At 38.4% G+C, this 20,824-nt stretch overlaps 1 protein-coding gene across 1 annotated transcript; it reads left to right on the forward strand.

Moving 5' to 3' along the window:
* The first annotated feature begins 364 nt into the window (after positions 1-364).
* On the forward strand, positions 365-19,902 carry LOC124864381 (heparan sulfate glucosamine 3-O-sulfotransferase 6-like). Its single transcript, XM_047359159.1, has 2 exons — positions 365-1,167; positions 18,719-19,902. The coding sequence occupies exons 1-2, from the start codon at positions 650-652 to the stop codon at positions 19,335-19,337; spliced, it is 1,137 nt and encodes a 378-aa protein (XP_047215115.1). The 5' UTR covers positions 365-649; the 3' UTR covers positions 19,338-19,902.
* Positions 19,903-20,824: the final 922 nt, after the last annotated feature.

Raw genomic sequence — 20,824 nt, forward strand, 5'->3', positions numbered from 1 at the left:
CACAATTATGCCCCACTTTTTGTTAATGAATAACAAAAAACCCTGACAAATGCAATGAGGGTTGTGGATGCAGCATCATAAAATTTGAAAAAGTTCAAGGGGTGTGTAAACCCTTTTGTAAGGAGCTGTGAGTGCTTAAGGCTTTATACAGATTTTTGTTCATGAGCATGTTATAATGTCCAACAGTTTTGTGTTTCTTGCAAAACCAAATAACATAAAAAACAAGCACTTTTAAAATGCAAAAACTTAAAAAAAAATAAAAAAAAGTCTTTCTTTTGCACGGTGAACTGTAAAGGCCTGCCATCTGCCATCAGGAGTGAAGGGTGGAGACTTGCAAGAGCGCTGACGAGGAGGAGAGAACGCCTCAGAGCGCACCAGAGGCTGGAAGGTCTCATCATAAAAACAAGCCTTGTTCAAGACCAAATGATTTCCAATTAAAAGTGATTTTTGTGTGCAAGTTTCAGTTTTAGTTGACAATTATTGTTAACTTCACTTTGACAAATCGTCGCTGCCAAATGGACTGCTGAGGGAAGTTCTCCTTATTTGCGCAACAGGTTCGGTCGCATACAGATCTTACTACGATCCATGTAGGAGGAAGAAGCATGTTGTCAAGGTTTCGGTCTTTTAGCGTCCAGCAGGAGATCCACTCATGGGATGTGGCGGCTGCAGAGTCAGGTTTAACTTTGGAAAGGTGCTCTCCAAAGCCTCCGTGTTTTTTACCATTGTCCTAATATTCACTTATTTCTTCTACTGTCTCACTGGTTTATGCGATTTGGCTCCGAGGACTTTATACAGCCAGAAAGCTGCAGACGGGGGCTATGACAACCTGGACAAACGCAGCCAGGTGCTGGTGGACCAGAGACCTCCTCCGCCTCTCCACCCGGGCGCGCAGCTCCATAACCGGACAGCCTACCTGGACGCGCCGCAGGTGGACGCGGAGGAGCAGCTGCAGCAGTACGAGCAGGGCAGCGAGAAGGAGGCAAACATCATTCCCGTTTCCAACACCTACGGGACTAAAAGGCTTCCAAATGCGATAATAATCGGCGTGAAGAAAGGAGGAACCCGCGCCTTGCTGGAGTTTCTGCGCATCCATCCGGACGTGAGGGCGTTTGGTGCCGAGCCTCATTTCTTTGACAGGTTTTATGACCGAGGTCTGGAGTGGTACAGGTAGGCTGCTTTCAGATGCGAACGGGTTGTTTGTTTACAACTAAGTTTCAAAAGAATAATAAAAGCAGAGGGAACTTATTGGGGACATCTTATAATGGCACGACTGTAAAAGTTGATTTGGACCATTATGCAAACAGCTTTTAAAAGAGCAGATGTGTCAGCTATAAAATCTCTTCTGTCAGCTCATAACATCTTAGAGTAAAGCTGCATTTGATGAAAAGACTAGTTTTGTGTGTGATTCTATTATTATTGTTATTATTTAAAATTCCAATTTATAATATTAAGAATATTTTAAAATAATTAATATATATAATAAAAGCCATCTCAAATAAATTTAAAATGAGGCACAAGAAACTTACTTTTTCACAACATTTCTTTTTTTTAATACACTGTAGGTAACATTCAGTATGTATTCTTCCAGTCCCCAAATATACTGTATACTATGTATTTACTTTCCCTCCAAATGGCAGCAGATAGAAATTAACCTATAGTTCTAATACAAGAAGTCTCCTTTCATCTATAAATTGTATTTAAGTCAGAGCAGCATTACCTAAAAATGATATTACTCAAGAAGAAGTTGAAAGTATGGTGTATTAAAACTACTATACAAGTTACAAGCCGTTACTACCGACCTCTGGTTACAAAACACGTATTGAAAAAGTTCATGAAACTGAGAAAGACATGAAATATTCAAATCTGTGCAAACAGTCGCTATAAACAAGAGACAACGATTAGGCAACCAGCTGTTAGATACAATCCAGTGTTGGATTTTGTTCACTAACAAATATACACTGAGAGTAAAAATGTGGAGGAGTAATACAGTATGGATTTCCTCTTCAGGATTTTACTACATTTTTAGTATTTTAAAAGCTCAATGAGGATTAAAAACAACCGATTCTCTTTTTGTGTTTGGGTCAATGGCCTTGACATTATGGTAGACAAGTGACTTTTGATAGACTTCAACATTGATTCAGAACCATTTGAGGTGGGCTTCAACCCTACGTATTTGAGCCGTAGACTCTGATGACCCTCAAGTCATTATGGATGCTGCTGTAAATGATGAAGCTGAGCCGAACATTGACAGGGTTGAGATTCAGAAACGTAACTTTTTACCAATTTGTGTATATGACTGCGTGAAGTTTACCATCTCATTGGTTTCTGCGTATGCAGTATTCATGGAGTGTGTAAATGCTGTATTCTGCTTGCATCACCTTTAATAGTTCAATGATTAGCCTGTACTGTAGCATTGCATGCTGTCTGAACACCTAATTCCTCTGTTTCTTACCGCTGAGTGATGGGATTTTTTTCTCCTGCTTCCTTCTGATGTTTCCTGGAATAATGGTGATACTGCAGGTGAATGTATGGTGAGGCTTGCTCGTTGAACTGGTGCCCTAGTCCTCTTCACCAGCCACTTCCGTAAATTTTACCGTAACTAAGTCCCTGAAATCCATGCAAATGTTACTCAAACGTACAAAATGCAAGTAAAGACGAAAATGAACAAGGAAAATACAAATAGGACTACTCAAAATAACCCTGATCAGTTGCATTATTCCTCATGCGATGTCATTAGCGACATCAGGAAGACGAAAGCTTGTCTTGGACAGGGTACATTTTATCATATTCAATTAATGATTCACAACAAAATAGCAAAACGAACAGGAAAGCCAAGCATAACATTCTAATAAACAGGTTATAACTGTATCTAAAGGGAATTTGGTTGATTTTATAGAAAAATCCTTGCTAGTAGCTTTAAGATACATATGCTTTTGGAGGTGAATTCACTTGTGGCTTCTTGAATACATTAAATCAGCACAGACATTGAGATATAAAATAAATAAAATATTGGAAAAGGTTAAAAGAAAACTGTGGAGGGGTCTGAGTTTACATAAGGGCTAAGCAGACCTTGGAGCGCAAAGTAAAATGATGAAAAACGGGTTCAAGACTTTTTACAGAACCTCGGTGCTATGTGGTAGTTTGGAAAATTTAGGCATCACAATGATCCAGGAGACATAAAGGTGATAGCGACAAATCAAGGTCTCCAAACTATAAACTGTGAACAAAGTCCCTGCTGAAGTTGAGTGCAGATGTTCGGGTGTATACTGTCAATAAATGAGCCAGAACACAGGAAGACCGATGTACTCGGATCAGCTTCATGCAGTACGTTCCCTGTGTGCTGCGCTATAGATCAAAGGGCCTTTGAGGTCCTAAAGGAGCTGTTTGTTCATCATCTTGACGCCCATTTATAAACCATTTACATCCCACACTTCCACCTGTCACCCTGTGTTTACTCTGATTGTGCTCTGCAGATAAAGTCAACTATGATCACTCTGCTATGTCAAAAAGAGAAGAGCTAACTTGGCTTTTATCTTCAGCTCATGTAGATGTGATGATTTTGATTACACTGGATCATTTCTGGCTTCCTAATTAGTTTCTGTTGTAGTGGCAGCAGCTGATTATAGATCGACCGGTTTGACCAAAACTATCATTTCTATCTGAGTTCAGATAGAAATTGGTTCAGGATGAAGCTGTTCTTGATCATCTCCAGATGTTCTGCAAGCCTCTGAACCTGGTCTCGACTGAGCTCTCTTTAGGTTGACAGGACGATAGTATTTGGAGGCCTCTTAGCTAGAAAGGTGCCATGATGAGTGACGGAGGTTATGACAGGATGAGGAGCATTGATAAACACGGACCTCAGAAACGTCTTCGATGTAATTCCACCCTGTCTTGCCATTCTTCCTACCCTGTTCGCTCTGCTTTAACGGGGAACATTTGGCCACATGGAAACAGTTTCACCCCTGATAATTTTAACATGCTGAAAGATTTTTTTCCGCTTCTTTCTCTATACTCACCATATGAATTTGGGCTATTTTCTCCCCCTTATCCTACTCATTTACACATAGGTTTTCTCCTGTTTCTCATTACCGAATTTGCATCCCAGCTTTCACAAATTTGTTCCATATTTTATTTACTCCCCCCTCGCCACCTTCTGATGCTCTTCTTTCTTTTCCCAGCTCGCTTCTCTGTATTCCTCTCAGAAGAAAGTCTTATGTGGGAATACCTGTGGCAGATCTGGTGCTTCCAGAGCGGGTTTTATATGTGTTTTTGTGTGTTTAAATTTGCCTGACTGGTCCTGTAAACCCTTTAAAAATGCTGTTTTGTTGGTCCACTAATTTTGCAGCAACACCAGCAAGGGTTGTGAAATAGATTTGTCATACAGTGAAATTTTAAACAGTACAAAACAAATAAAATATGGTTGAATAACATCTTTTATTTTCTTAAACTGTGTCAAGCTGAATTTGTAACATCTGTGTTAGAGTAAAAAAAAGACGTACTCTGCATTAACTCTGGCTTTATTTTGCTGGATGAATATTAATAAAATACTACAATTGTAAAAAACATGAATCTCTAGTTGTCAGTACATGCCAGATATTGGTGAGATGAGTTTGCAGCCATATACAGCGAGAGTGCTTACCTGTTTTTCTGCTTTTAAGGTTTCAAATAAATTAATGTTACCTGTTTGTTCAGGTCTCACATCACTGTAATGACCAAAATGCAGGACCTCACCAGTTACAAATCTAAATACGAACATGTCTTTAAAGATTTGGAACTGGTTTAAAAGAACATGTTTTCGCAAACCTTCACAAGAAGGAAATATTTGTGTGCGTGATTTATACATATAATGCGTCTATGTTGATAAGTAAGCTTTTGTTTATTACTTTCTCAGAAAAACAATTGGACACTTTATTCTGCTTGTAGATACTCAGAAAGTGTTTTATTCTATTCCTTTAGTGGCTCTCAGATAGATTGCATGCTCAGATAGAGTGCCTTGAAAAAGTTTTCCTTCCTCTAAATCTTTCTACATTATCTCATGTTACAACCACAAAATTCAATACATGTTGAGATTGACTGTGACAGGCTAATACACGGGTTAAAGCATACTCAGCATAATTGAAATAAAATGATGCATAGTTAAGCATTTTCAACCGCTAAAAATCTGACAAGCCCACCTTTCACCTTAAGTCTTTTATAGTTTGTTTGATTTTATTTTTATTTTTATCAGATTTTTAAAAATAGCATCAGTCAGATTGGATGGAAAGTGCCTGTAAACAGATTTTCCGTTGGCTTTAGGACTGGACTTTGACTAAGCCACTTTAGCATATGTCCATGATGGCTGCCTGTTTAGGGTTGTTGTCCAGCTTCAAGGTGAACCTCCACTTCAGTCTCAAGCATTTTGCAACCTCTTACAGGTTTTCCTCCAGGATTGTCATCATTAGTATTTTAATATATAACATTGTAATGTATGCAAGAAGAGGCTTATATTATTATTGGCTTGTATTACTAATACTAACTATCCTGGTCCTTAGGAACAACAATTGGCATATCTTGGTTTTTTTCTGAATTGGAATTAGTTCTGCTGAAATGTTGCTACAGTATCCTGTCTTTTGCAGCCTCTCAAAGCTTTGCTTCCAGGTTTGCCCTGTATTTAGCGTCTTCCTTCTTCATATCAACCCCTACTAACGTCTTGTCCCTAAAGAAATGAATCCCCCAGCACAGTGTGTTTATATGCAGTGTTTGTATGCCAAAAAGTGAAGTTGTGGTCTCATCTGACCAGAGCACCTTCTTCTATGTGTTTATTGTGTCACCTACATGGCATGTAGCAAACTGCCAACACGATATCCTACAGCTTCCTTTCAAATGAGGTTTTCTTCTTGCCACTCTTCCATAAAAGCCAAATTCATGGATTGCACGACTAATAGTTGTCTTGTCAATAGATCTCTTCTTTCACCTCTGCAGCTCCTTCAGAGTTACCTTGGATCTCTTGGCTGCCTCTATGATTAATTCCATTTTTGCTTTACCTGTCAGTTTAAGTGTATGGTTTTATGTGTCTTGGTAGGTGTGCAGTAGTGCCTTATTTTTTTTCTTTTTAATCTGATGGATTGAACAGGGAAATATTCAAAGCTTTAAACATCTACACAGAGGTAGACTGGATTTAATGTATTAATTACTGAAGATTTTGCTTCAAGTTGTCCTGAAGAAAGAAGCACAAATTATAGATGGGTTTAACAGATGGTTTAAATTTGTAAGCTGTCATTTTTGCTGAGTTTGGTGTCAGTTGCTGAATGTATCTGAGTAAGTTGCACTGGGGAAGACATGTCATAGACTCTTCAGTCCACTGCCATGACTATGTTAGAGCTCATTCATAAATGTTTGTCATTGCTTTCATCTTCTTTGTGTGCTATGTCTGTATTTCCATCCATTCTCTTGTGTGCATGTGAATACTTAGCTCACCACAGGAACAAAAACCCACAGACACTGCATTTAAAATGAGGAAAAGATTTAAAGATTTTGTGCCGTTGTATAGCTTACATATGTGATTTGTCAGCAACTACAAAGAGCTAAGAATCCACAACTTTTCATGAGACAATGACTGCCATTGTAACAGTTTGAGTAATTTTTTTAGTGTGTGGTGGGTGTGTGTGTGTGTGTGTGTGTGTGTGTGTGTGTTTGGGGGTGGGGGGTGGGGTGGGTTGTGTGTTTGTTATTTAGAAAACCTGTTTTTCCAAAAGTAAAATGAGCCTTTTTCTTTAAACGTATTGCGTGGATGATCCACAGTCTCTACATCTAAGGCTATAACCATTTGGATTGTTGCTAAAGAATAGGGCAGCCAGAAATGCTGTACCAGTTTAAAATGACAACAGTGTTAAATATAGAATAAAGATTTATGCAAATGTGATGACTAAAGTTGATCACCTGAGAATGTCTTTAAAGGATTCTCTTTCTCTCTGTCTCTCTCTCTCTCTATATATATATGTATGTATAATATATATATATATAGTGCCATAATTATGAATAAACTTCAAAATAATTTTCCATTTTGCTATCTGGGATGTCATGTTCAAATACTTATCCTGCTAGTCTTGATTTTTGACAGCTGAGGTTTTAGAAGTGGACTTTTATGCTCAGGAGCAACATTTTCCCAAGTGAGGGCAATTTTCCCAATGCCTCCTTCAACATTAAGCCCTACGGCCATTAGTGAAGGAGATTCAGTGCCCTTGATTGGCATAGCAGACCTGGAAGTGGCTTCCAGAGTGTAGAGCTGTAATGTGTTTTAACGATGGTGGGTATTGGCCGTAGTTGGGTTTAGGTGGTGTTATACGGTTTGGGAAAAGCCCACACTCAAACCCCATATGGTGAAAATTAAAATAATTTAAGGCACATTGCAGTTCATTTTGGGGTGCTTGTTAAAAATTTTTGGAAAAGTGTCAGTTGAATCGTTTTAGGTCTGTGAGAAAAATAGTGAAAGAAATTATGGTTCTGGTTCAGCGGATGCCTCAGATGCTTGGTAGTCATATTCGGTTGACCTGCAATTTCCAGTAAAAACTAGCATGAGCCACTAAACAAAACAAAAACAAACTAAAGACAATAATTTCTCAGTTGGCATGTCCAGATTTAAAAGAATGTCAGGATCAACTAATTTTTTTAACTAGACTGACATCAGAGTATACTTGAAAAAGAAACTTAATAACATTGCTGTATTCACTTGAGCATGCATTAGCATTTTCGTGACATCTAGCTTCATTGTCAAAATAATGTTTTTTCCTCTTTCATCCCCTCACCTTATTTATGTCCTCTGCTGATTGGGTGAAACTCATAATTTATAGATAGACGGAGGAAACTAATAACATTTATTTTTGGCATGCTAGCACACCAACTCATCATTATCCATTAGGTTTCTAATATGCGAAATGGAGGATAAAAGTAAAGTATAAGCAAGACTTTTCAGTAAAATCAGTCAAACCTACTTTAAATGTAGTTTGTCACCTTTGAAAGACTATGCAATGGTCAGTTTTACAGTTTGTTTTGTAGTTTCGTTGTTCATAATTATTTCATCAGGATAAAATCTGCCCTTCCAAAGACAGGCTTCCAGATGCAAATGCACATGGACAAACATGCCCATGTTGTTTTTCCAACAACATTTAACAGAGAAAAATGATCTTTTAAATTAAGACAATAACAAAAAGAGGTGTTTAGAGATCATGCTAAAAACATATAACTTACGTTTACTTAGTAGTTGTGAACTACAGCATGAAAGTAATCAAAATTTAGACTTATTTATTTTTAGAAAATTAGATGATGGCATTAAAGGAAATATTCTGTTATCAACAACGTTACATCTGCTGAAGAGGTTATAAATGTGTGTTGTAAATTTCTGAGCACAGTGGGATACTCAAAGTAAACTTCACACCCCTTAATTAAATACCAGAGAATAAACATCATGATTAGGGTAAAACCTTAGGGGACCTTTGATATCTGCATTTTGTGGCAGTCAATTAAATAGTATTTCTGTCTAGATCAAAATGGACTGATATTGTCATATTTATATGTATGAAGATTGGCCATCGATGTCTCCGCCATGTTTTCTGCTCTACTTGGAGCTTTTCCTGGATGATTATTAAACCCCTAAAACTAGTTTCTGTCCTATTATGTTAAAAATACACGTTTTTGCTTTTAAAGAATGCTTTTACTCATGGATTTGTGAATACTCAGCCTCTAAACACACATACTGTATGCAGCTAAATCACAAGCTCTGGAAGGTCAGAATCACCATGCAGGTTAGATGGATCTTTTTCTCAGATTTCAGACATTAAACAACCATTTTGAATTTGTGGTTTGAAACACTGGTTCAGCAGCCCTAAGGCAGAAATAATAAGTTTTTCTCACCACCCGCTGTCAACCACTATGCTAACAATTAAAACTCAACTGTTTGTGGAGTCTTTCACAAAAATATCTAAAGACTGTCATTCATAATAAATGTAGTTGGTACATATTCTGCTACAGACATTATTGAACCTCCCTGGAAGGTATCATAGACTTTTCATCTTCTAAAGACTCCTAATAATAATAACCACTTATAGTCACTAAGTTGGCATCAACAAGTCTAAAGTACCAACATAAATTATTTAATTCCTTCATACACAGCTACTTTAAGTAATTTCTATGAAATTGCATCACTTTAGCTGACCTCCAATTGAGAAAACCTTTCACTTAGTCCATTACTGCATTATTAATTATGAGGGTAAGCATCCTCTAATGCATCTGATATGAGCTATTGACAATATTCTTACTTGTAGTCAACTTCCCAGATGGACTAAATCATCCACTTAGGGCTATAATGAGATTTATACGCAGCATCTAGAAAAGTATTTAAACTCCTTTAACTTGTTCCAATGTTTATCACATTACAATCACATATTTTAATGTATTTTATTGAGATTTTATGTGATAGACCAATAAAAGTAGAGCATAAATGTAAAGTGGTAGGAAAATGTAACGGTGTTGTCAACATTTATTTGTACATAGATATCTGAAATGTTGGCAGGCTTTTGTATTTAACCCTCCTTAGTCAATATATTGCAGAACCACATTTTTCTGCAGTCATAGCTGCAAGTCTTTTGAGGTATGTCTCTACAATCTTTACATATCTAGACACTGTAAGGTTTACCATTTTTTCTTTCCTAAAAAGTTCAAGTTCAGTCAGATTGGATGGACATCATCTGTGAGCAAAAACTTTCACATCTTGCCACAGATTTTAAGATTTAAAACATGAGCATGTTTTCCATTGTTACAGGTTCTCTTGTCCTTGTATCCGTCTTATGAGGCGACTGTGGCTCAGAGGGAAGAGTAGTCATCTTGCAGTCTGAAAGTTGTGGGTAACATTGCAGCTTCCTCCTGCCACATGTCAATGTGCCCCTGGGCAAGGCACTTAACTTTAAGTTGCCTACAGAACTGCATATCTTTGTATGAATGTATGCACGTTTGTGAGTGGAATTGGGTGAATTTTGCCCTAGTGTACAGCACTTTGAATGGTCAGTATGACTGGAAAAGCACTGTATAAATTCAGTCCATTTACCATATTTCTATTGACACTTACCAGCTTCGATGTCCTTGCTAAAGAAAAGCAACCTCACAGCATGATGGTGCCACCACCAGGTTTCAAAGTGGAGATAGTGAGATAGTGAGAAAATAAATGGAAACCATGTATCATTTTCCTTCCACTTCAATTATGTCCTAATTTGTGTTAGACTATCCCACAAAATCCCAATAAAATGTATTCAAGTTTGTGGTTTTAACATGACGAATTGTGAAGATAGTCAAGAACTATGAATACTTTTGCAAGCCACTGTAAAATAAACGAGTGGGCAAACTCTGTACTTTAAAGGCTTTGCTTTTAATTTTAATTTGAACAGGAGCAAGCAGACTGTTCCTCCGTCTATCTATAAATTATGCAACAATAAATGCAGACATAAGCTAATGAGTGACTAACTGTAACCAGAATGGATGGAGGATCACCAAAAGTCCCAGCAGGAGAACAAACAACCACGTTTTTAAAAAATGTCAGATTATTCCTGTCACTTCACTAAATTTCCAATATTTTTATGCCTTTCCCTCTCTTGTCAGAGGTGATGTGAAGGAGTATTTAATTTAGACATGGAAGTTCCCACTTATCCTTTCAGGCAGTCTGTTGCCCCAAGGTTTCCTCTTTCACCCTTTGAGCACAACTCTGCTGGGAAATGTTTTCCTCTCACATTGTTTTTCAGACTTTCTTAGTTTTATTGCCTCTATTTTCCACCAGCTTTTTTAATTGGGTCCTTGCTGAGAAAAATATTTTTGGATAAAATGATGCCTGTCACAGCAAAATAACTTTCAGGAAAAAAGTATGTTTTTGTGTAAATGAGCCATTAAATGACTTTAATATAAGCCCTAAAGTTCCAGGCCTGTTCTTGACAGGACAGATTTAGATTCCTTTGAATCTTTTCTCTAATCAGACTCACTTGGTGTGCAGGGTGCCTTTTATTAAGATGCTGCAGAGGGGTGTAGCTGCTGCACTTCAGCGGGAGAACCCGTAATCTGAGGGGCAGGAAGTCTGTTGGCCACATCCTCGCAGCAAAGGTTTTTTTTTTATTTAATTGTGCGATCCAGACTGCCTCCAAGATATCAGCGGTGTAATCAGTTCTGTGGCACTCCAGGGAGGGAAGGTGTTACATCCTTGTAACAGCAGGGAGTTCCAGACTCATATTGTTGTCAGCAAGGCTTTTTATGATGGGCTAAATAGAAAACATATTTGTACCCTGAGCTCACGTTTTGGTATAAACCAAGATTTAGCCGTTGTTCTTGAATTAAACTAGAGTTTTAAGTAGCACATGCTCTATTTTAAATTAATCATCTTTGAAAGATTTATGGTACATCTTGTCACCATATGCAGACAGATTTATTACAGAAATTGCTCCTTATTGATTCTCTGTTAATGAGACTGACTGATCAATAGGGCATGGGCACTTGGAGAGTGAGGAATAAAAGCAACATCTCATTAACTATGCAAGAGTATGGAAAGAAAACTAATGGTCATTATCTGAAGTGTCACTCAACTGAAGCAGTGAAGGACAAATTTAAACCCTTTCACGACGAACCAGAGGCCAGAGAGAAGGGCAGACGCAAGTTCACTTATCAGTAAACACTGTTACCTATGTGCTCTCGTGTGTGCAAAGGGAAAACCACACTCGTGCATGCAAGCACAAGCGCTGAGCACAATCTGTCACACAGAGACAGACATATTGATCAGACTCAGATAAACAGAGAAAATCCAGGCAGCGGATAGGCTACTTGCAGCTCTTGCAATTGGATAGTAATCAATTAATGGCCTTTTATTATGAGGATCTGTTAATGAGAGTGGGTTGAAATGGTTCACCTTGACGTAAACACAAAAGACTTTAAACTTTTTTTAAAAGCCCTTAATTAGCAATATGCCCCACAAGACTTTCTTCACATGTATTTACCTCCTCAACCTCCTCAGTCGACATAACATTTTATTCGTGTTTCCCTTTAAAACTACTTCAATTGGCTTTGATTACAAGCTATAAATTAAATTAGTGCCCTGTAAAAGTTTCCTAAAGCGTTATGAAGATCACTCTAAAACAAAAGAAGATAAAGACCTCTCTTACATTACTCTGAGTATGCAGTGAAGCCCACATTTTTGGCACTGCATTTAGGAAGAACTGTTTTAAATAAATTTAATAGTTCCACCATTACTGGCACTGGTGCGGGTAACGCTTTACAAAACCTCATTTGATCAGTTCTTCTTGTTCTGTTGCATTTCACAAGGTTGGAGCAAACAGACAGAGAGATATTTAACTTTTCTTCTTTCCATAATCTCTCTAGATCGTCCAAATACCTGAATCTTCTCTTCTTTTTAGGTCACTCCAATGGTTTTCAACAGCATGCAAGTCTGGATAGTGAAATGGCCATGGATGAAAGCTGATTTGGTGTCTGGTGGACCATTTCTGTGTTGATTTAGCCATGATGATTCGGGTTATTATATAGTCAAAAAAGGGTCCTCTTTTCAGTTTACTAGTAGGGTGCGCTAGACTAGATTTACATTTAAAATATCCAGCTTTTGTTGCAGAAAATCCCAATCTTAGTCTCATGTGACCCAAGCACACAGTTTTAGTTAAAGTCCTGGTTGAGTTCATTAATTTCCGCATATTTATCTTTATGATGGTGGGACATAAAGTACATTACTCCCAAACAAGCACTTGGTATGGAGATAGTGTCTACTTTTTGTTATAAAAACTTAAACAAGTCACTAGTTAAAAGATCTTAGATGCATAAATACATTTTCTTTTACATTTATTTTAAATGAATTGTTAGGGCCACCAATAATTGTACCAAAGATGATAAAGCAAATACATTTTTTACACATCTTTACCAAAATGCAAGTAAAGGTTACCGGCAAAGTAGAGTTTTTTTCTGTTTTAAAAATGTTTTTGTCAGTAAAAAAATATAAACGTTCTAAAAAGCACTGAAGTCCCCATGCTAGATCAATAGGTGGCCATTATATCCACATTAACAACAGCATGGTAGTGATTTGACTAAATCAACTGGGTAGCATTACATAATCCCCCCAGGACTGTCTCAGAACTTAGAGGTTATTTTCCAGAACCTTTATGGAACTAGCTGGAGGTGACTTGCATTAAAGCACTTTCACAGAACTTGCCAGGTACTTCCTACAACTTTCTCAGTACTGACTTGCTATCTTTTGGAGCATTCAAGGAATTTTCCCAGAGGTTACCAGATGCTTTTCCAGAAATTCGATTAAACTCTCTTCAAACCTACCTGGAAAGTATCTTGTAAGCTCCACGAAAGTACAGGTCCTTCTCAAAATATTAGCATATTGTGATAAAGTTCATTATTTTCCATAATGTAATGATGAAAATTTAACATTCATATATTTTAGATTCATTGCACACTAACTGAAATATTTCAGGTCTTTTATTGTCTTAATACAGATGATTGTGGCATACAGCTCATGAAAACCCAAAATTCCTATCTCACAAAATTAGCATATCATTAAAAGGGTCTCTAAACGAGCTATGAACCTAATCATCTGAATCAACGAGTTAACTCTAAACACCTGCAAAAGATTCTTGAGGCCTTTAAAACTCCCAGCCTGGTTTATCACTCAAAACCCCAATCATGGGTAAGACTGCCGACCTGACTGCTGTCCAGAAGGCCACTATTGACACCCTCAAGCAAGAGGGTAAGTCACAGAAAGAAATTTCTGTACAAATAGGCTGTTCCCAGAGTGCTGTATCAAGGCACTTCAGTGGGACGTCTGTGGGAAGGAAAAAGTGTGGCAGAAAACGCTGCACAACGAGAAGAGGTGACCGGACCCTGAGGAAGATTGTGGAGAAGGGCCGATTCCAGACCTTGGGGGACCTGCGGAAGCAGTGGACTGAGTCTGGAGTAGAAACATCCAGAGCCACCGTGCACAGGCGTGTGCAGGAAATGAGCTACAGGTGCCGCATTCCCAAGACCTGGGCTACAGAGAAGCAGCACTGGACTGTTGCTCAGTGGTCCAAAGTACTTTTATCGGATGAAAGCAAATTCTGCATGTCATTCAGAAATCAAGGTGCCAGAGTCTGGAGGAAGACTGGGGAGAAGGAAATGCCAAAATGCCAGAAGTCCAGTGTCAAGTACCCACAGTCAGTGATGGTCTGGGGTGCCGTGTCAGCTGCTGGTGTTGGTCCACTGTGTTTTATCAAGGGCAGGGTCAATGCAGCTAGCTATCAGGAGATTTTGGAGCACTTCATGCTTCCATCTGCTGAAAAGCTTTATGGAGATGAAGATTTCATTTTTCAGCACGACCTGGCACCTGCTCACAGTGCCAAAACCACTGGTAAATGGTTTACTGACCATGGTATCACTGTGCTCAATTGGCCTGCCAACTCTCCTGACCTGAACCCCATAGAGAATCTGTGGGATATTGTGAAGAGAACGTTGAGAGACTCAAGACCCAACACTCTGGATGAGCTAAAGGCCGCTATCGAAGCATCCTGGGCCTCCATAAGACCTCAGCAGTGCCACAGGCTGATAACCTCCATGCCACGCCGCATTTAAGCAGTCATTTCTGCAAAAGGATTCCCGACCAAGTATTGAGTGTATAACTGTACATGATTATTTGAAGGTTGACGTTTTTTGTATTAAAAACACTTTTCTTTTATTGGTCGGATAAAATATGCCAATTTTGTGAGATAGGAATTTTGGGTTTTCATGAGCTGTATGCCACAATCATCCGTATTAAGACAATAAAAGACCTGAAATATTTCAGTTAGTGTGCAATGAATCTAAAATATATGAATATTAAATTTTCATCATTACATTATAGAAAATAATGAACTTTATCACAATATGCTAATATTTTGAGAAGGACCTGTACATGGTAAGTTTTGGGAACACCAAAGGTACCCAGTAAGTTTCATTAAAGTTACCTCATAGAAAGTTGCTAGAAAGGTCTGGTAAAGCAACCAGTAAATAATTTGAAAGCCCTGGGAAAGCACTTGGTTAGTTTCAGAAAATGTCTGGTGAGTGCCAAAATCTCACATTTAAGTTCAGGAAAGTACCTGGTAGGTCTCGGGAAGGTTCCTGGAAGGTACGTCTAAGTTCTGGGAAAGTAGGATCTGTATTATGTAGGGGTACCAACAACAGTAGTTTTTTTTTTTTGTACATTTATTTCCTTTCAGTTATCAAACTGTTCTGCACATGATTCTGCGTATGTCTCCTTTTGTCAAGGACATTTTTTTGATTGTCAAAATATCTATTAAACCAGCATTATTCTTGTTTTTCCATCTTGACACCATAAAGCAACACTGTTTAAAGGAAGCTTTTTATTGTTTGCATATGGATGCAATAAAAATAAATCTCAGTTTATCACCAACAAAATTGCTGTTTTCCTGTGGATGAGAGTTGCCAACATGGCTAAAAGAGTCTGTTATAGAAACGACATCCAGGTTGGTGTGGACAGGTCCTTAAATATCATTACTAAATCCACTCTAAGTGATGATAAGCCATATTTTATGCCATATTTGAAGTGATAAAATCTAATGCATTTACTCCCATAGTTGATACTCTCCCACCATATGTTTGTCAGTGGATTTGCTTGATCCACTTCTATTCTGAAACTTTCAAGATGCTTGCTTTTCACATTCATAAGTCTACACTCATATACTCATTATTCATCCTGACTAATGCTGCTTTTGACTATTTGATCCCGACTGATGCTGACAACTGCTTATATGAGCAATTTATAACCATAATTAGGACGTCTAAGTGATGTCTCCCAGTATAAAAGCAAAATAGGTATTTCTACCTTTTTTTGAGCTCAAACAAATAAAATAAATCTTTCTTTAATTAGTTATCTTTCTTATGCAAACATATGAAAGCAAGCTACATTTATGCAACAAAGATTGGGTTTGCTTTTCACTAATCATCAAATCAGACTTTGATCGTGAAAAGTTTCACTAGGAAAATAAATTCCCCTCAAAACTCATCTGCATTCCTGAATGACCTCCTTCTGTGGCCATTTGGTCTCAATTGAGGCTTCCAAAGTGAAATAAATAAAACCCAAATGCTCCGTTACTTGTTTATTTTATGGGAAACCACTTTAATGCTCTCCGTTTCCAGTAACACAATAAGATGTATGTAGCCAAAATAGATTACAGACAGTTCCTTCTCCGTTTTAATCATCACTCATTGTCCATTTGTCAGGCAAACAGATTTGCTTCTGAAATCTAAGTCTGCCACAAGTCTGGCTCGCACAGTTTTCCTGTCAATCAGGATCACATCAGAAACCTGAATGGTGCCCACAATGTCTGTTTGATAGAAGGACCACAAATCAAACCACAGAGGAATAAACAATGTGCTCAAACGACTCCACACATATGTGGTTTGTGAAGTACCCATTAAACAAAATAAATATATAAATCTATTCATTGTTCCATGGACACAGATTACTTTACATAAATGAGAACATATCACATATTTTAGCACATACAGTATTTGTATTGGTCTATTGTACACAGTGTTTCTCCCCCTTAGAGAAATATGTTTAACACACTAGCTGAGCTCCACAGCTGGACAGCCTGGTCACACTTCCTGCAGACATATTGGACTCTTTAAATACATGCAGGAACCGGCAGGGGAGGTGGGGATGAAGCGGGGTGGGCGCTTTGCTCTTGCAGGAAGAAGAGGGGGTAGAAATCTGTAGGAAATTGCTGTTAAGTGGTTCTTGGGGTTTTGTGGTTTCAGACTCATCAGATCCAAAGTGAGTGGATGGTCCTGCTGTGCAGACCTTAGAGTGAGACTTGGAGGGGCTGCAAACAATAGTACCATCCTGGATTTGAACCTTTTAATCATGTATGATTTGAAGTGATTTAATGAAAGAAGGGTTAGAGTAACTAAAATAAGCTTGTGATTAAACTGGCAAGTGTGACTGTAGGTTTACTCCTTCAGGTCATTGAGGATAAAAGCAAATTCTTACCCCTTGAACTTTTTTACAGTTTTTCACATTAAATTCACAAATATCAATGTATTTCTGGGGTATTTTATGTGATAAACCAACAAAAAGCAGTGCATCGTAGCTAAGTGTGAAGAAAGAGACATGTGGCTTTCAAACATTTTTACAAATAAATTAGAAAAAGTGTGTTGTGCTTTTGAAGTACCCCACCCTTCCCTCTAATACCATTAAGTAAAATCTAGCGGTGCAGTACAGTTGAAACCGTGATCTAAAAATTAAAAGTGTGTAGTACAATTGCAATCAATGATGACATGGTTTTCCACCTAAAATGACAGACCTGGGTAGCATCAATCAGAGAAGCTCCTAAAACATCAAGGTCAGCTCTAGAGCAGCTGCAGAGATGCACAGCTTGGTGAGAGAATCTTTGCACAGGAAAACTAAGATTTGTACACTCCACAAATCTGACCTTCATTAAAGAGTGTCAAAAAGAAAGCAATCGATGGAAGAAAACCATAAGTCCTGCCGCAAGTCATTTTGGGGACACTATAAACATATGGAAGAAGGAGCTCAGTTCAGTTTAGACCAAATTTCTACAAACATTTTGACTTACATGAACAATTTTATGTTGGGCACAAGATTAACAACATGTACAGACTATCTAGACAATGAAACGCAGTGGCGGCATCATACAGTGGGACTGCTCTTTTTCAGCAGGGACAGGAAAGCTGGTCAGAATTGATGTGAAAATGAATGCAGCTAAATACAAGAAAATGGAAGAAAATCTGTCAGAGGTTGCCAAAAGTATAGGACTGGAGTGGAGGTTTAACTTCCAGCAGAACAATGACTCTAAACATATAGCCAGAGACACAATGGAAAGCATAATCATGTGTAAAAATGGTACAGTCAAAGTCCACATGTAAAGCCAACTGAGAATCTGTGGCATGCCATAAAAGTGACGTTCAGAGATGCTCTCCATCAAAAAAAAAGAAAAATAGGCAAAAACCTCAGCTGTAACTGCAGCTACAAGGTATTAACTTAGAGGTAGCTGAATATATTTTAGAATTTCTATTTGTAATTCATCTATTGTGTCAATTTGCTTCAAAATCATGCACTACGCTGCTCAGTGGCGCAGTTGGTAGCACTGTTGCCTTCCAGCAAGAAGGTCCTGGGGTCAATTCCCAGCCTGGGGTCTTTCTGCATGGAGTTTGCATGTTCTCCCTGTGCATGCATAGGTTCTCACTGGGAACTCCGGCTTCCTCCCACAGTCCAAAGACATGCATGTTAGGTTAATTGGTCTCTCTAAATTGCCCTTAGGTGTGTGTGTGGTTGTTTGTGTGATGCCCTGCGATGGACTGGCGATCTGTCCAGGGTGTACCCCGCCTCTTGCCCATAGACTGCTGGGGATAGGCACCAGCTCCCCGCAACCCACTATGGAACAAGCGGTAGAAAATGACTGACTGAATCATGCACTACCTTGATCTGCTCTGTCACATAAACCCAAATAAAATAAACGGAAGTTTGTGGTTGTAATGTGAAAATAAGGAAAAGATAAAAAAGAAATGAATACTTTTGCTTGGCAACAGAAGAAAATAAAAACATCTGTAGTGGAGATCAAAGTTGTTAGACCTGTTGATGAAACATTCCTATGACTGCATTGGCTGGTTCAAAATATCTAATTAGAAATTTCTTGTTTCCATCCAGAAACTTGATGCCCCGAACTCTGGATGGGCAGATCACTATGGAGAAGACACCCAGCTACTTTGTAACCAAGGAGGCTCCCAGCCGTGTCTGCACAATGAACTGTGAAACCAAGCTAATCGTTGTAGTGAGAGACCCAGTGATGCGTGCTGTGTCCGACTACACTCAGACACTCACCAAGAACCCTGGACTCCCATCCTTCCAGAGTCTTGCCTTGAAGAACTCCTCCACAGGACTGGTCGACACCACTTGGAGCGCTGTGCGCATCAGCCTCTACGCCAATCATCTGGAGAACTGGCTCCAGTATTTCCCCCTGTCTCACTTTCTGTTTGTCAGCGGTGAGCGACTTGTTTCCGATCCCGCTGGGGAGATGGGACAGGTTCAAGACTTCCTGGGTCTGAAAAGGGTCATCTCAGAGAAACATTTCTACTTCAACCAGACTAAAGGTTTTCCCTGCTTGAAGAAGCCAGAAGGGAGCAGCAGACCTCGCTGCCTTGGAAAGTCGAAGGGTAGACCTCATCCACAGATCCCATCTGAGGTTCTGCAGAGACTCAGGGACTTCTACAGACCATTTAACCAACGTTTCTATCAAATGAGTGGACAAGACTTTGGCTGGGACTGATAAACGAGGTTCGAGTCTGCCTTAAGAAAAGCCTCTTAATGTTTTTGTTTTACAGTTTTCACAGATCAAAGATTCTCAGGGAGGGATAAAGGCAAAGATAATTTAGCCTGTGGATGCAACATGGCATGCAGCACTCATAAACTGCAACCGTTTAGCTCTAGAGGTGAAGCTGAGACTCACCCAGTGCTGCTAATATGCAAAAACACACCTTGAGGACACAAAACCACTTTCTAATGTTTCAATTTGGTTTGAAGGTTTCATTTTCCTTCCTTTTATCCTGATTTTTGTTTATGTCATATTTATAGTTTATGTTGATGAATAGTACATTTTTGTAAAATACACATTTTATTTATTACCGTGTACTGTTTATTACATGGCAAAGAAAGACATAAAAATTACATACTAACTGACAGGAAATTGGGGATAATGTCATACTGTGCAATGCTTTGACACTATTATAGTTTTGTTCCATTTTCTGTTTCACACACAAAAAAGACGTTCAAATCATTTGTTTGACATTGCAGAAATTTATTATCATTGCAGTTGATGTACAATTTATACCTCAAATGTAAATATTTAAATAAAAACACACGTATAAATTTTGTATATGGTGTTTATTGTGGATATTTCCCTTTAAAACAGCAGTAAGTTCTAAGTTTTAGCCGTCTTGCAGAGAACCAACTTAATCTGGTCTTATTTGTTCATCATAAATGGTTATACACCTGTCAGTTGTAAGGATGCATAAAAGGAAGTAATTCTGGCTTTAGTGCTTGGATTTTTTGCAGTTTGTGTACCATATTGTGATTCTCAGATTTTTCTGCATGTTGAGAAGAGGTGTGTTACATAACAGTTTACTGAGCCATATTGGTTTTTAAATTATATGTTTTTTGCCTAATTTTAAAAGATTATCATTAATGTGGTGTGAAAAAAGTATTTGCTTCCTTAATGTTTTGTTTGGCCTCAATGTTTTGTCACATTGAAGAGTTTCGGATCATGAAACAAAGTTTAATATTAGACAGATCTGTCCTGGGTAAATATAAAAAAGATGTTTTCAAATTATGGTTTTATTTATGAAGCAAAGAAACTATTACCTGTGATTAATGCTTGGAAAACAGAGTTCAGGTTCTCTACACAGGCCCGCAGAATTAAGAAATAACATACTAATTTAAACAGAACCTGTCTGACAGTATGAAGTGGGCCAAAAAATCCCCAAAAGCAACACATAATGCTTTAATCTCACAAAATTCAAGAACAAAGAAAGACACTCACAGACATCTATCAGTCTGGAAAGGGTTACAAATCCATTTCTAAGGCTGTGGGATAGTGAGCCACAGTGAGAGCCATAATCTAGACATGGAGACAACATACAACAGCGGTGAAACTTCCCAATCAGAAATAGGTGGACTGCCCCCTCTGGATTGGGGGTCAGTCTCTGAGTTTAAGTATCTTGGTGTCTTGTTTGTGAGTGATGGTAGGATGAACAGGAG

This window comes from Girardinichthys multiradiatus, chromosome Y (genome assembly GCF_021462225.1).
Source record: "Girardinichthys multiradiatus isolate DD_20200921_A chromosome Y, DD_fGirMul_XY1, whole genome shotgun sequence".
NCBI lineage: Eukaryota > Metazoa > Chordata > Actinopteri > Cyprinodontiformes > Goodeidae > Girardinichthys > Girardinichthys multiradiatus.